The following is a 15,214-nucleotide window of genomic DNA, read 5'->3' on the forward strand; positions in this document are numbered from 1 at the left end:
GATATAAGGAAAATATTTCTACCAAAATCTTAATACTTTTTACACCAGCAATTTTATGTACCCACCTTTTGTACCCGCTTATTTACTTCCCTTTAGCATACACTATACTTTACTTTGCACGCGCATTCACCTTTAATTCGCATCATTATTTGTTTTGAAAGAATAATAATTGACATCATTGTTTTATGAAAGGAAAAGAAAAACGAGTATTATTTTTGGAAGGAAAATAAATGACATTGTTGTTTGATAGAAGGAAAATCAAATACGTGCGAAGGCAAGTACATCTTCGCTAGTGAGATATGTAATGATAGAGATTCCCACAACACGTACGTATACATTTACTCTCATATTGCTGACGTCGGGTCGAGGACGTGTCCCATGAATACGACGGTAGCAGACACCTCCTCCACCACGAAGAATGCAAATGGATGATCCGCGACAAAGTTGACAGGGGTAGTAATAGTATCACTTATCAACCTCATCACGCAGGCGGTAGAGGCCGCTGCTTCTGTCCCCTCCTCGTCCACCTCGATGACCGCCTTGTGGAACACATGCTCCACTACCAGCAGAGGCAGGTCGCACTCCAGCATGTCTCTCAGATCGGACCTGAATGGGTCAAAGGCGGCTTGCACCCCCATGTCCTGAAGAACGCCATTGATTCGGCTGGAGAAGGAGACCTTGAACTTGGGCAGCCGCACCTCGCCGGTCTCGCGGCGACCCGTCGGCAGGTGGTCCCAGAGGAAGTTGGGGTGGGAGGCCATCCTGTCCAAGAGCTCAGGCAGGCCGTCACGGGTGTTGGGGAGGAAGACGCACATTGAAAACCGTGGCTGCTCCTTGCCTTGCTGCTCGCTTCTGCGTCCACCGAGATACCGTTCCTGGCAGCGGAGTAGCCGGTACGGCAGGTACGCTAGCTTGAGCACCTTGAATCCTTTGTGCGCGGCGACCGCCTGATCCTTCCGGGCGCGCATGAACGGGGCGCTTTTCACTCTGTCCTTCATTGGGTCAGATGCTCACCGTCCCCTTAGACAAATGTATAGGTACAAGTACAATATACGAATAAGACACTCCTTACACTTTATGGCATGTCATAGTTGCATTTTTTTTACAGTATATCTTTTTAGAAATACATTTCTGCTTGCTTTTAGTCTAATGGCCAATTAAAACTAATTTTTTTTGTAGAGTCAATAGAGTCCTGTAGAAGTGTAGGTGTGCAATTTTTCTGTTATTGACCAATAATACTTGTGAAAAAAATAGCTGTCACAAGTTACGAGCTTAGTTACTCTCACAGACAACTAACTTACTATTGTAGAAGTTGTGTAATTTTTTAGAACAAGATTAGTGCAAATTGCAATTTCTTATTCAAGCTCAGTTATTCATTACATGGAAAGCCACCCCTAATGGCCCTAAATATGCTCCAACCCTGGTTGACCTGATCAATTTTTTTTGTTAGGCTGAGCTGATTATCTTATTTTTTTTATAGCAAGAATAACCTATCTACTTGGAACTACCTTTATATTTGTTGCTTCGCGTTGTACTGTGTTTTATTCTCATATATCATATTTGTTGCCGCTCAACATTATCATTTGCCATGTATTTTTGTTTAGATCTGATTTCAGGATTTAAGCTTTAAAGAGAAAAGTATCTTGATGCAACTATGGTAAGTAGTTAACTAAAGTCAAAGCTGATATGATAAATAGCCTCATATGACCGGGAGATTTTTATTTGTAACACTATTGTTAGGCCAAAAAAAATTACATGTAACTTTTTTTTTGTTATTTTTGGGCTTTTTTGTTTGTATTGAGAAGGCAGAAAAACAAAGCTATAACCAATTACTTGCCTCTGCTTACTTTGTTGCAGAATGGATGAGCTTGTTGGAATAGTCAGATGAATGGAAGGATTACTTCCTCATGGTAGTGTTGGGTAACGTGTCTCTGTCTCAGGGCTTGTATTTGTTCTTACCATTTGGACCTTCACATAGGTAAAATGCAACTCTTTGAATGTTTGTGGTTTAAGCATATATTTATAGAAGAGGTTAATCGGAATGCTATCCCTTGAAGATTGTTCATATTATTATTTTAAAAAAGGAACATGATGGGATAGCTATGGTATGGAGTATATATTGTTCTTTCTCTCAAGTTGTGCTTCTGAGTTCAAAATGGCATCATTAACACCTTGCCTCAATTAGAACACTGAGTGTCTAATTTTGAGTTTGAGGCCAAATGTTGGTTTGGTTCTCATTGCACCTTGTTAGTTACCTCACTGCTGAAAATTGAAACTAAATTGAAATAACGCACTTTGCTGTTCTAAATTTATCATTCCAAATCAAACTGTCTGCCCTTTCATTATCTGGCCCATGGAAGGTTCTTTTCCCTGGAGATGTCCAAATCCTATTTTCTGGCGACCCTTTGTATTTTGTAGATTTTGGTACTATCTATCAATAAATCATTCTGTACTGATTTTCCTTTTTGGTTCTCACAGATTTAAAGTTATTATAGAATTAGATGTGATTTACAAATCCCTTTGTACATGTGTTTTATGCTACTTTATTTCTCTTTTCATCGACCAGACATCAACAATACCTTAGGCACCTGTGAAACTCTCTTGGAGCCCGCTATTGTCTTCACCTGATCTGTAGATGTGGCAGCCGCGGGAGGAGGGATGGATTGGAGGACCTTATTGTAAATAAAGGAGTCATTGTATGCAATTGAAGAGCTGCATGTGATTTGAGTCTTATTTATACAAAAGCTATAGGGATTCGAGGGATAATGGTTTTTGTAACAAAATTTGTCGGTACCCCAGGACTGGGGTACCCCCTCTTGCTGTGTCTAGGCAAGAGTCTCGTAGTTATCCTTAACTACACCCTAACGACCGAGCAGCCGGACCCCTGTGGTCCGGAGCCCTACTCTCCCGGCAAACGGCCCCGGACCCGCTCCCCGCTTGGGGAGGGTCCGGTGACGCCACGTGTCCCGGAGGAGGTAGCCCTCAGCCAAAACAGCTGGGAGCCCCGGACCTCCCGCGGAGTCCCGGACCCCTCAGCGGGGTGGAACTGACACCCTGCCTGGGGCTGGTCCGGAGCCGCCACGTGTCCGCAGGTGCGGGCACGCGCGCGGGGCCGCGTGGCTTCGATTGGAAGACTCGCGTACCTACCGCATTCAATGCGGTAGGCGGAAGTGCGCTCTGCCACAGCAGAGCCCGAGGCGGCTTTTGCCAGGTTGCACTGATTGGTCGCGTGTTATCAAGGCGCACAGTACAGTCGCTGGCGCCGCCCACGCCGCGTATGTCAGTCTACTATGCCATTTGGACACGACGGCTCGGCTTCGCCCATTATGACGCCTACACGGTAGCCTCGACAAACTACGCCGCAAGCTACATTGCCCTAACGGGCGCCTCGCCGATGGGACGAATAAAGACTCCCCTCGGTCAGAGAGTCTACAGGGCGAGGAAGCGTATCCGAGAAGAGATTCTCAACCACTGTAGCTCTATTAAAGCTTTCTGTGCAGTATACTATACATCCACGTTAGACCCACCTGTCGGGGTCGGAACGCCTGTGTACGTGTCCCCTTGGTCTATAAAAGGGAGACGCTCGCTAGAGGAAGGGGGATTCAAGGCCCGGTTGGGCAGATGATAGACTCATTCATACTAAGAGCAATACATCTCACAGTGGACGTAGGGTATTACGCTCCGGCGGCCCGAACCACTCAAAACCCGAGTGTTCTTGTTTTTTTGCCCCCAAGCTAGATCGGCCTAATCGCTTAGCACTTTGCCGAGTACTTTCCCTCTGGGATTAGGCGGGTGCGTTCCGCCACCCGGCTGTGGGTACCCCAAAAGCCCACTACAAAATTTTACTTGTAACTTTATTGTCAGCCCAGAAAGTTTTGCGTGTTTTTTTTTGTTATTTTTGGCCTTTTTGTTGTACTCTAGCGATCAAAGGAAACACAAACCCATAAATTTTGTATGTAATTTTATTGCCAGCCGTAAATATTACATGTAAGTTTTTTTATTTGTTGGTTTTTAGGATTTTTGCTTTCTTTAGTGGAAGGATTTTTGCTTGTACTAGTTGATAAAAAACACACAAACTAACAAGCAATTGGTGGGCCCAATATCATGTAATTGGGCTGGCCAGACAGCCCTCCCAAAAGAACAGAAAACAAGTCCTAAAATGCTATTGGATCCACGGACCACCATTGGGCCCGATATGGATGTTTGCAATTTTTAACGGGCGTGCTACAGTAAAACGTGGAGCCAATAGCAACATGCAAACAAAAAAAATTATGGGCTGCAGACGATGCGTTGGCTGAAGATCTGATGGTGGTGTTGATGATGACGGATATGTTATTCCTCAGTCGATTGGCACGGAGACACTTCCCATTTATATATGCCAAGGACTCATTCAACCGGAAATCTTTAGATGGCCAAACGAGCGGCCCGTGAGTCGTGCCGTGCCTGCCCATAGGCTGAGCTTCCAGCCCAGGCACCGCACGAAGGTGTCTTGAGCGTGTCATGCTAGCCCGTTTGGCCTGACAGCCCAGTCGTGTCGCAGGCCGTCCGACGGCAGCCGCTGGCTGTGCCTCGCCGCCATCCCCTATTGGCCGGAGCTCGCGGCTGGCGGACCCCGAGGGTGGCCAGGATATGCCGTGGTATACCCTAAGCCAGCATTTTTCTATCCTAATGACATTTTTTTACTCAGATTGATAAAATTTGATACACTTGACAATTATATTAATGACACTAGACATGGGGACAGCTTCAAAGGTCTTACCAATCTTGCTGACCTCTCAGTTCTAGTTTAAACTAGGAGGCACAAGGTTTATGATATGATTTACAATCTTCTAAAATTGTTCTTGCTTCTACCAGTGGCAATATTTTTCCCAAAGCCACCTTTCCACTAGTACAGATCCAAAAGTATCTTTTCTTACTTTTACTGGCTTTTGGGCATACAAATTACCCACCTGGCATTGATTATGTAGATACCGGTTTGTCTTTTTTTTTACATCACTCTCTTCTCCCTCTCTCGACCGCTTCCTCGCTGGCGCCCATTGCCTCCCCTCCTGCCAGCGCGCCACGAGCCTTGTCCGGGGGCTGCGCGGCCCTACTCTGGTGAGCACGCATCCCTACCCTCGTTGTTGTTGAGGCTCCGTGCCCTCCCCACGCCGCTCCCCTCCCTCGAGAGGGCCACGTCGGGGAGCCACCCTCCGCCTCACCGGCCACCACCATGTGCCACGTCGCCCGTTGCTGCTAGGACAACGCCTCCCGCTGCTGCCGCTGCAGCTGAAGCCTGCGCCACACGCCCTCCACCTTCACCTCCACAGGCTACTCTAGTTCATGCTCCTCCACACTTTTCTCAAAAATCACAGTTATCCAATCAAATGGCCTTCTACTTTTCGCACGGCTATTTTTCCACAGTCCACAGCTTACAACAGTTTTTTCAAAAGCCACAGCTCAACCAAACATACCTTTAATTTGCTTCTACTATTTATATTGTAATCTATGCAAGTATTGAACCTAATTACTTGTATACCGAATTGCCCGTGAAATTTTTTATTGTGCACCAAATTTTTTTAGATTGTACCGAATACCGAATTGTATGTTGAAATTTTAATATGGCATACTCTAAGTTCCAATTCTAGGTCCGCCACTCGTGCCGCTGCCATCCTCCACCAGCCCGGGCTCGCCTCGCTCGCTCGCCGCCGTCCTCAGCGCGCTTCGAATCGTGTTGCCGCCGTCCTTGCCCCGCGCCTCCATATCTCGTCGCCATCCCGCGCTGCCCGGCCGCGCCTCGCCGTCATCCTCCGCGTCGCGCGACTGTGACGAAAGGGGCGGCGCCAGCTACTGTGCAGCACGGCTGCGAAAGGAGGCATCGAGGGGGCACGACGCTGAAGAGCTGGTGGCGATGAGGAGGTGGCTACTATGCTGAGAGGTGGCTACCGAAATGTTAATACGTTTTACACCAGCAATTTTCTATACCCATCTCTTGTAGCTACGTATTATTTTTCTTACACATGCATTCACCCATAATTCGTGTCATTATTTTGCTTTGGAAGGATAAAAATTAATATCATTATTTTATTGAAGAAAAAGAGATTTTACTTTACTTTATTTTGCACATGCATTCACACATAATTCGCGTCATTTATTTATTTTAGAAGAATAATAGGTGTTATCATTGTTTTATGGAAGGAAAAGAAAGTCGCGTATTATTTTTGAAAGAAAAATTAATTACATCGTTGCTTGATAAAAGAAAAATTAATTACGTGCATGTAGCATGTACATCACCACTGGGGCAAAATAAACCACGCTAAAAGTTGGTGAGTGAAGGGTACTTGTCTGCTATTGATCAATAACCAGCATATGCAGTCACGACTTTGATGGGCTTTGTTGGAATCTCATTCTCACCAAAATGGTGAAGGTTACTTGTCATCTTCTCCACATAGACTTCTCCGAAATATTGTAAACCTTAGCTTGCAAACCCCCAGCCGGGGAGCAGTTCTGACTTTGCAACCACATCGGTGGTCGTATAATGTTGTGTTTAGTTCGAAAAAAAGTTTAGATTTTGATACTGTAGCACATTTCGTTGTTATTTGATAATTAATATTCAATTATGAACTAATTAGGATTATAAGATTCATCTTGTATCAAACAGTTATATTGTGTAATTAATTATTTTTTTCAACTGCATTTAATGCTTCATGTATATGTCTGAAGATTCGATGTGACAGGTACTGTAGAAATTTTTTTGGAACTAAACATGGCCTTAACAATTTTTTCAGAGTTCAAAAACACCAAGCTGAAGCCCCCCTTTCCAGCCGTTCTTTTCATATGGATGCGCCACCGTCAGCCGGCGGACGCGGGATCCTGTCGCTTTGCTGCGCAACAGTGTCTGTGCCATGGACTAGTTCTCGTACTCATGGATGATGACTCTGAAGCTTCTGGTTTCTTCTTCCATGTCTTCGGTCCTGGAAAATTGGAGCTGGAGCTGGGGTTTTCAGGAATGGGGAACATGGCTGATGTAGCTTCCCAAATGCTTCTAACCATGCAAGATGCTCAATCTGAAACAGATAGAAATCGACCTCCCGCCCCCGTTACTTAAGTGTTAAATCTGTATCTAGTCGTGGCAACTTCAGCAGATACGAAGAATTATGCAGGTTTTATGTCTGAGATGGTCAACATCGCGTTGCGAGATGCACAGCAGTTGACATAACAGGAAATGATATGGAAAGAGAGAGGCCTCTTCTTACAAGCTTCTGTGCTTGACAAGTTTTTGGCAATCCTACATGGGAAGTAAGATATCAATTTGATTTGAGTTTCAGTTCTGCTGTCCCATTCACTTAGACTAGCCTAACTGTTGTGCTTCCCATTTCCTTTTCATAAATTTCCACTGCATGCTTTGCAGGCTCAAATTCATTGGCCGCAATTCAGATAAATTGATTCACCAGAATGGTTAGCAATATCAGAGATGGGAAATCATAGAACAAGTTTTAACAATTGGCCAGCTATCCATCTTCTGGCTGAAAGTCACTTTCCAATTTCCACAAACATGATGATATTGACACTGCTTCAGTGTGTTGATTCACAAAAGGAATATGCAAAGGAGACCCTAACTAATCGGACTTGACACCATATATGTAATGCACTGTAAACCAATCTTTAAAGTTGGTGAATGAATGGTACTTCCCAGCTATTGATGTCTAAATCTGTCTCTGCACTCAGACTTTGTGGGGGCAGAGATGGACTGATCACTGATGGGCTCTGTTGGAATCTCATTCTCACCCAGATGCTGTTGGTTACATGTCATCTGCTCTACATAGACTTCCCCAAAAATCTACAAACCTTGCTTGCAAGCCAGGGGGAGCAGTTCTGATTTTGCATGTACATTATTACTTCTAGCAAATTGTATTCAGATACACCAAGGTGAACCCTCTTTTGGCTGTTGTCTACATATCGGTCAGAACCACTAGGTCTACAATACGCTTTGCGCTATAACTTGGAGAACTGAGGCAAAGCATGGATACAATTCCTAGAACAAATGATGTTGCTCCACATAAACTCCTCTAAAATTTCATAAGCCTTAGGTTGCAAGGCACTGGGGGAAGTTCTGACTTTACAGGCACATCTTCATTACCACTACTTCTTCTGAAACAAATTGCCATCAGGGACACCAAGCTGAAGCCGCTTTCACTAGTTCTTTCTTTGTCGGTCAGAACCGCTTCCTCACTTATCCAGGGTTTATACAAGTGGATACTAGCTACATACTACAATACGTTTTAGGTCATGATTTGGGCAAGAATTGAGGCATTGATACAACCCCTACACCAGGTTTTAGACGTTTAGGTGCACCAAAACGAAGGTCAAGCGGCAACAACTCTCACCTAAAAGGATCCTTTCACCACAAGCCACCAGCACCCGCTGAAGTGCCAGTGGTTTGCACTGGCCTGCAGCATGCAAGCTATTTGATCGTGCATGCATTGGTGCAAGGGTGGTGGGTCAGTTCGACGGCGTGAAGATGAAGATGACCGGGAACACACCGTCGCTGAAGGTCCGCAGCACGGTGGCCTCCGGCGGCGGCGGCGGCCTCGAGGAAGCGTGGCTGGTGGCGGAGGCGCCGGTCAAAAAATCTCACGCGAGGGCGGCGGAGTGGGGCGTCACCGTCAGCTTCGGCCTCCGCGGCCACTTCAACTCGTTCGTGCTGCTGCTGCTCGTGCTGTTCGTCGTCCTCGCCGTCTCGATCACCACCGCCAACGACGGCCACGGTACAGAGATGATGGCGCCGGAGTCGACCCTTCCTTCGCCGCCTGCCGATGACCCCGGCGCCGCCGCCGCCGCCCACGGCGAACAGGGTGATCCGGTCGGCGAGTGCGACATGTCCTCCGGCCGGTGGGTGTTCGACGACGAGGCGTACCCTCTGTACGAGGAGAGCGCGTGCAAGTTCATGTCGGATCAGTCGGCGTGCGGCAAGTTCGGGAGGACGGATCTCAAGTACCAGCACTGGAAATGGCAGCCGCACGGCTGCGACCTTCCGAGGTACTCCGTGGTGTGTTCATCGATCAATGTCGAACGAATTATGGCACTAAATTCATTTTGGTGAATTTCACATAAACAAATGGAGATTCGTTTTTTTTTTCAAAAAAATTGATTTGGAGTCAACGGATTGTTCGACTGGCCGGTCACGTCGTAGAAGCTGTACGTGCAGTAGTTGGCTTGCTCCGTGCTCAGCTGCTGATATGGATGCTCGTGTGCAGGTTCGACGCGGCGAGGCTGCTCCGGCAGCTGCGCAACAAGCGGCTGGTGTTCGTCGGCGACTCGCTGAACCGGAACCAGTGGATATCCATGGTGTGCCTCATCGACACCGCCACCCCGACGCTGCGCAAGTCCATGGCCGGCGGCAACACCTCGCTCGTCTCCTTCAAGATCCACGTATGATTCGCCGATCGTGGCAAACCAGTAGTGTACGTGCAGCATGTATCGCACCTGACATCCTCAGTTTTTGCGCGCAGGAGTACAACGCGTCGGTGGACTTCTACTGGTCGCCGCTGCTGGTGGAGTCCAACTCGGACGACCCGGTGCGCCACCGCGTCGCCGACCGCGCCGTGCGCGCCGGCTCCATCTCCAGGCACGCCAGGCGCTGGGCCGACGCCGACGTGCTCGTCTTCAACTCCTACCTCTGGTGGCGCCGCCCCACCATCAAAGTCCTGTGAGTGTGTAGCATCAGATAAGTTTTCTCATGGGCGCCAGGCTCGTGCGTGTGTGATCTGACTGGCACTGGCCGTGCCCTTGGGTGTGCAGCAGGCAGGGATCGTTGGAGGCGGCGGCAGCGGAGGAGGAGGAGCGCGCGCACCGGGCGGCGTACGAGGTGACCAACAGCCTGACCGCGTTCGAGCTGTCGCTCAGGACATGGTCCGAGTGGCTCGAGCTCCACGTCGACCGCACCCGCACCCAGCTCTTCTTCACAAGCATGTCGCCGACGCACCTCTACTCTGACGAGTGGGAGGCCGGCGGCAGCGGCGGCAACCACCAGTGCTACAACGAAACGGAGCCGATCCTGGCGGAGGGGCACCGCGGGCGGGACTCGGACCCGGCGTTCGCGCGCGCGGTGGAGGCGGAGGTGGCGCGGCTGGCAGAGCGCGGCGTGATGATGCGGGTGCTCAACGTGACGCGGCTGTCGGAGCACCGCAAGGACGCGCACCCGTCGGTGCACCGGCGGCAGTGGAGCCCGCCCACGGCGGCGGAGCTGCAGGCGCGGGCGCGCGACCCCAGCAGCGGCGCCGACTGCATCCACTGGTGCCTCCCCGGCGTGCCCGACGTCTGGAACCAGATGCTCTACACGCACATCGTGGCATCGTGGCGTCGTGATTTGTTGCCACAATTAGAGAACTAACAACAGGCGCTGGTACTACGGTGTCTTGCACTGCTGGTGTAGTAGCAACATGTAACCTGAAAAACAGCTTCTGAATCATCGGAGGAGACACAATGACTCACTTCTCCTTACGATCAATTTTCCGCACTAAAGACAGCGTGTCTCGTTTCTACAAACTTTGTATATCTATCTGGACGGCAGAAATAATAATCTTTCGACTTTTCTTGATAGCCAATGAAATAGTGACTGATTGTCTTGGAATCTAGCTTCACAAGATTTGGGTTAAATACTTTCACTTCAGCTGGACAACCCCACAAATGTAAATAATTTAATGTGAGCTTTCTCCCTGTCCATAACTCACTACGATGTTTTATACACCAACTTACTTAGCACACGATTAAGAACATGAATGTCGGTTTTTAACACTTCTATCCACAACTTAATCGGTAACGTGAAGTAACTCATCATACTTCTCACCTACTCTAGTATGGTTGTATTTTTTTAGCTACTCCATTATGATGAGGCTCATCCAGTATGAATACTAGTTGACTATGATATTTCTTTGCATAGAGGTATTAATATCATGATCGTTGTACTCCCCTTACAGTCACGATCACTGTTTATAGATCATTCTTGCCCTCAATGCATTATGTGCATTGCACTTGATTTAAAGTGCAGGGGAATGGAGAGTGTTTTTCTTTACTGATTTTACATTCCCCCCCCCCCCCCCCTTGAAATATGGGACACCGTGTGATACCGAGGCAGCATCGGCTCTGGTCTGGGGTCTGAGGTGCGAAGATGTGTGAGGGGGTCAAAGACGCTAGATTAAGGCAGATAAGATTGCAAGGCGAGGCAAGGCAAAGCAATAATACACACATTGCTTGTGCATCAAACAACTGTTTATACTATATCATAGACCAACTTCACCATAAAATGTTCGGAAAAGGATAAAAAAAGTAAAAGAAAATGCATAAGAAACAAACAAGTTGAGGATGCTCGAGCTGGAGCCAATATAAAAGTCAGTTTTGGCTGTTCCATGCAGCCTCTACCCTCGAAGTCGAAGTTGCCACAGTCAGAGGCCAAGGCTCGCTCCAATAACCATGCTCCATGCAAGCAAGGGCCTAGGTCGGTCTTGGGAGGTCCATGTGCGTTTCTATTACTCTAATCGCGGTTGAGGTGGGTGAACAAAACTTGTTGTCCCCTTGGTTACCTTGTGATGGCTTCTGTTTCCTGGTCACGGCTTCTGTTCTTCCCCTCCGGCGAGCAGATCGATCGGGAGCGCTACATTGAGCCATACAAAAGCAGGGTCCATCCAATTTTGTTAGATTCCATGTGAGTAGATCTATAGTACGTGGTAGGATGATTTTGCCAAGCAAGCCGAAGTGGTTCTGTGTAATTCCTTTACGTTTTCTCCATAAATTTTGGGTGGGTGACTGCAGGATCGATCGGGACAGGTGCAAAACATTTGATCTATTAAGTTTTTCCTTTTCTTTTATGTTTTAATCAGCTAAAAGTTATAAAAGGAGTAAAATGCACCGTGGGCATCTGAACTTGCAACGCTGTATCAAATAGGTCCATGAACTTAGAAACCAGACATCTAGCCACTCGAACTTGCGAACTCGTTCACCCCAGGTCCAGCCCAGGTCCACAATCTGGTTTCTAAGTTCATGGACCTATTTGACACAGCGCTGCAAGTTTAGGTGTCCACGGTGCATTTTACTCTTATAAAAGCTATATCAAATCAAGATTCTCATGCATTATTGCAAATTCAAATGTTCAACGTTATCGATTCAGTTTCTCCATCTATATCCATTTTACATATTAATTTTTAACCATTTACTTTCAGACACTCATGCTCCAAATCTCAATTGCATCTGTATAATAATATTTGAGAAACCAAATCAAGCAAAGGTTATTACCCATTGTACTCATCTACCTAAATACAAAGAAAAATAAAAAGAAAAAAAGAGCTTAAGGATGGCCATGCCGCGACCATTTCTAGTTATTTGTAACAACCAACACAGCAGCAAGCGGAGGTAGCAACGAAGAGGAATAGATCTTGAGACTTTGCGACCATGCATCTGTGGCTGGGCGATCCGCAACCTCTCGCCCAAGATCCTCGGGCTCCTGCGAGACGAATACAGCCTGCACAAGGGCGTCAGGAAGCAAATCCAGTTTCTCTCCGAGGAGCTGGAGAGCATCCACGGCGCCCTCAGCAGGGTGGCCGCGGTGCCGTCGAACCAGCTGGATGAGCAGGTCAAGATCTGGGCGCGCCAGGCCAGGGAGGCATCGTACGACATGGAGGCTTCACGTCCTCGACACCTAACTTCCTGGTTCACGTAGAGATAGAGGGCAGCCCTGAACAATTCACTGGTGGCAGCCATGGTAGGATGAAAGGCGCCCTCAAGCGGATGGGCAGGCTGTTAAAATGGGCTCACCGCCAAATCGCGTGCGCCATTGACGGCATCAAGAAGCAGCTGCTGGAATTGACCTCAAGAGGTCAATGACGACCAAGTCAGAAATCTCAACAGGTCAATAACGATCAAGTAATAAGTCTCAATGGGGTTTCATGAGAGTTTCGTAAACATTAAATTCACTGCCACATCAGCAATTTTGCTAACATGACAAGATAATTAAGAGGAGAAGTTTCATGAGATAAGAGAAGAGAGTTTCATCCTCAATTCCTCATGAAACTCTCATGAAACTGTGCACTAAGATAGGTCTAACGGCTTGGTCCCAAACCACAATGAGCACTTAAAAAGAGATCGATCCTCGTCCTTCTCTCTAAATCGATCTAATAGGATCTCTAACTAACCTAAGTCCTACCGATCAAGGGTGTGCTGCGTGTGTGGCTCTGAAGACATACGTCAGGCAACGGCCTTCCACTGTTCTGGCGTCCCTCTCTGCCTCTTCTCCATTGATGGGGTCCGCCTCCATGCCGAGCAGCCAGAAGACATCAGCAAGCTCTCCGGGCATTCATGATCAAAGGTACAGTATGAATAAGAAACCCCAATTCCCTAAAACAAAACATCTAGGTGTTCTATGTGTTGAGCTAGGCTAAGATCCTATTAAGGAACCCTAAAGTCTAACATTTGATATCGGCTAAGGCTTTCCTAGCTCCTATAGGACCCTAGATCCACCTTTGTTTTAGTTCAATTCCGAAGTTTAAGTCGAAATAGAATGCCTACAGTTTCAGTTAAGATCTTAGAGAAGGGGGAATGAAGAAAATCAATCCCTAAGCCACGATTTTCCTCAAATGCAAAACCTTATAGCCCCCAAAATCATTCCCGGTTGAACCCTAACGATAAGGATAAGAAAACTTACCTTTAGTCGATGATGGGCTCGGCTTAGCCCTGGTAGCCCTAATCGACCTCGCGCACCGGCAAACAGACGAGCTGAGCTGCCGTTTCACTTCGCGGTTGTGCCACGGACTCCGTCATAAGAGCAACTTCAGTTGGGCTGCTAAATTTGAATGAGCAAATATTCATTTAGAAGCTCTTTTTTAAATTTTACTCATTCAAATATGGGCCTCCACTCCAGCAAGTTGAGTAAATTGGGCTTTCAACAGTTGGCAGCCCAAATAGAGGGCCACCAAATTGGTTGGGGGAGAAATTTGGAAGTCCTACTAAAATGATAGCTCATTTGTTCCCTCTGCTGGAGATTGATTTTTGATTTCCACCAACTAAATTTTATATGGTATCCCATTTGCTCTCGAGTTGCTTTAAGCCACCGCCGTGAGGCCGTTCGACCGAGTTGCGGCCGCACACGTGCTTCTGCGAAGGGACCCGTTGTGTGTGGTGCACATGCATTACCCGGTAATAACCTATTCCTACTTAGTAGCAACCAGTTGTGGTGCACCATGATTTACCATGTTGCACCTTAAAAATTAAAAGATAAACGTGGGCATCATGATTCGAAACTAACTAGCTAATGAGTAACGCAGCTAACGCCATAAGAAAACACTCAAATGACAACGAACAGGAAGGATGGCAGGGGAGGGAGGAAGACTGGAAGAGGATCATCAAATGCGGCCGCGAAGGCAGCGCAACTGCGCTCGAGATTCGCGCAGGTGGCACGGCAGGCCGCCAAGGCAACAACAATGCAATCACCATGTCATTACGACGAGCCTAGCCCTAGGCTTTTGCTACCTGGCGGGTAGCCTTGATCGTCGTCTGCTGTGTTTAGTTGTAAAAATGATGCGAAAATTGTTCGCGAAAAACACTGTAGTGTTTTTGTTTGTACGTGGTAAATATTGTTCTACTATAGACTAACTAGGCTCAAAAGATTTGTCTCGCAACGTACATCAAAACTATGCAGTTAGTTTTTTTTATTACCTATATTTAGTACTCCATGCATAAATCATTTGCTATATTTAATGTTTCGATGTGATTTTGATGTGATGGAAAATTTGTAAAATTTATAAGAGTTGGGGCAACTAAACACAGCCGTCGTTGTAGACGGCCGGGAAAGGGCGCATCCCTGTAGCTCTAGCTCAGGTCAGGTGCATGGTAGGACGAGCTAGCTTTCCCTGGGACTGACGAGAGGCCAGAGGGTAGGGGCTATCTGGGCGCTTGCCACCCCTCAGCCGGCCGGCTTTACGTGGTAGCTAGTGGTGGCGCAGCTGGGCACTGGCCACCCCACCCAGGCTGGGGTTTGTACTGCCGCCGAACGCTGCGCCAGAATTTACGAGCCGCGCAGCCCCCCGCCGGTACTGGCCGGACGAGACGATCGAAAGGTCTGGCTGTGTGTCTCCAAATTTCACTATTCACCTATCACATTAAATATTTTATCTCATGCATAAAATATTAAATATAGATAAATAAAAAAATTAATTGTATAGTTTTGATGTACACGACGAGACGA

The 15,214-nt window shown here is 47.3% G+C and overlaps 2 protein-coding genes across 3 annotated transcripts; one reads left to right on the forward strand and one right to left on the reverse strand.

Moving 5' to 3' along the window:
• Positions 1-344: 344 nt before the first annotated feature.
• LOC120648954 (serpin-Z2A-like) lies at positions 345-998 on the reverse strand. The gene has a single exon (XM_039925576.1). The coding sequence runs from the start codon at positions 996-998 to the stop codon at positions 345-347; it is 654 nt and encodes a 217-aa protein (XP_039781510.1).
• A 7,307-nt stretch (positions 999-8,305) lies between these two features.
• Positions 8,306-10,527, forward strand: LOC120649300 (protein trichome birefringence-like 34). 2 transcript variants are annotated; one of them, XM_039926063.1, is made up of 4 exons: positions 8,306-9,018; positions 9,237-9,411; positions 9,492-9,688; positions 9,784-10,527. In XM_039926063.1, exons 1-4 carry the CDS (start codon positions 8,501-8,503, stop codon positions 10,370-10,372), a joined length of 1,479 nt encoding a protein of 492 aa, XP_039781997.1. In that variant the 5' UTR covers positions 8,306-8,500; the 3' UTR covers positions 10,373-10,527. The 2 variants fall into 2 exon arrangements, with proteins under 2 accessions (XP_039781997.1, XP_039781996.1); XM_039926062.1 differs by having other exon boundaries at positions 8,310-9,018; positions 9,781-10,527.
• Positions 10,528-15,214: the final 4,687 nt, after the last annotated feature.

Source organism: Panicum virgatum, chromosome 9K (genome assembly GCF_016808335.1).
Source record: "Panicum virgatum strain AP13 chromosome 9K, P.virgatum_v5, whole genome shotgun sequence".
In the NCBI taxonomy this organism is placed as follows: Eukaryota; Viridiplantae; Streptophyta; class Magnoliopsida; order Poales; family Poaceae; genus Panicum; species Panicum virgatum.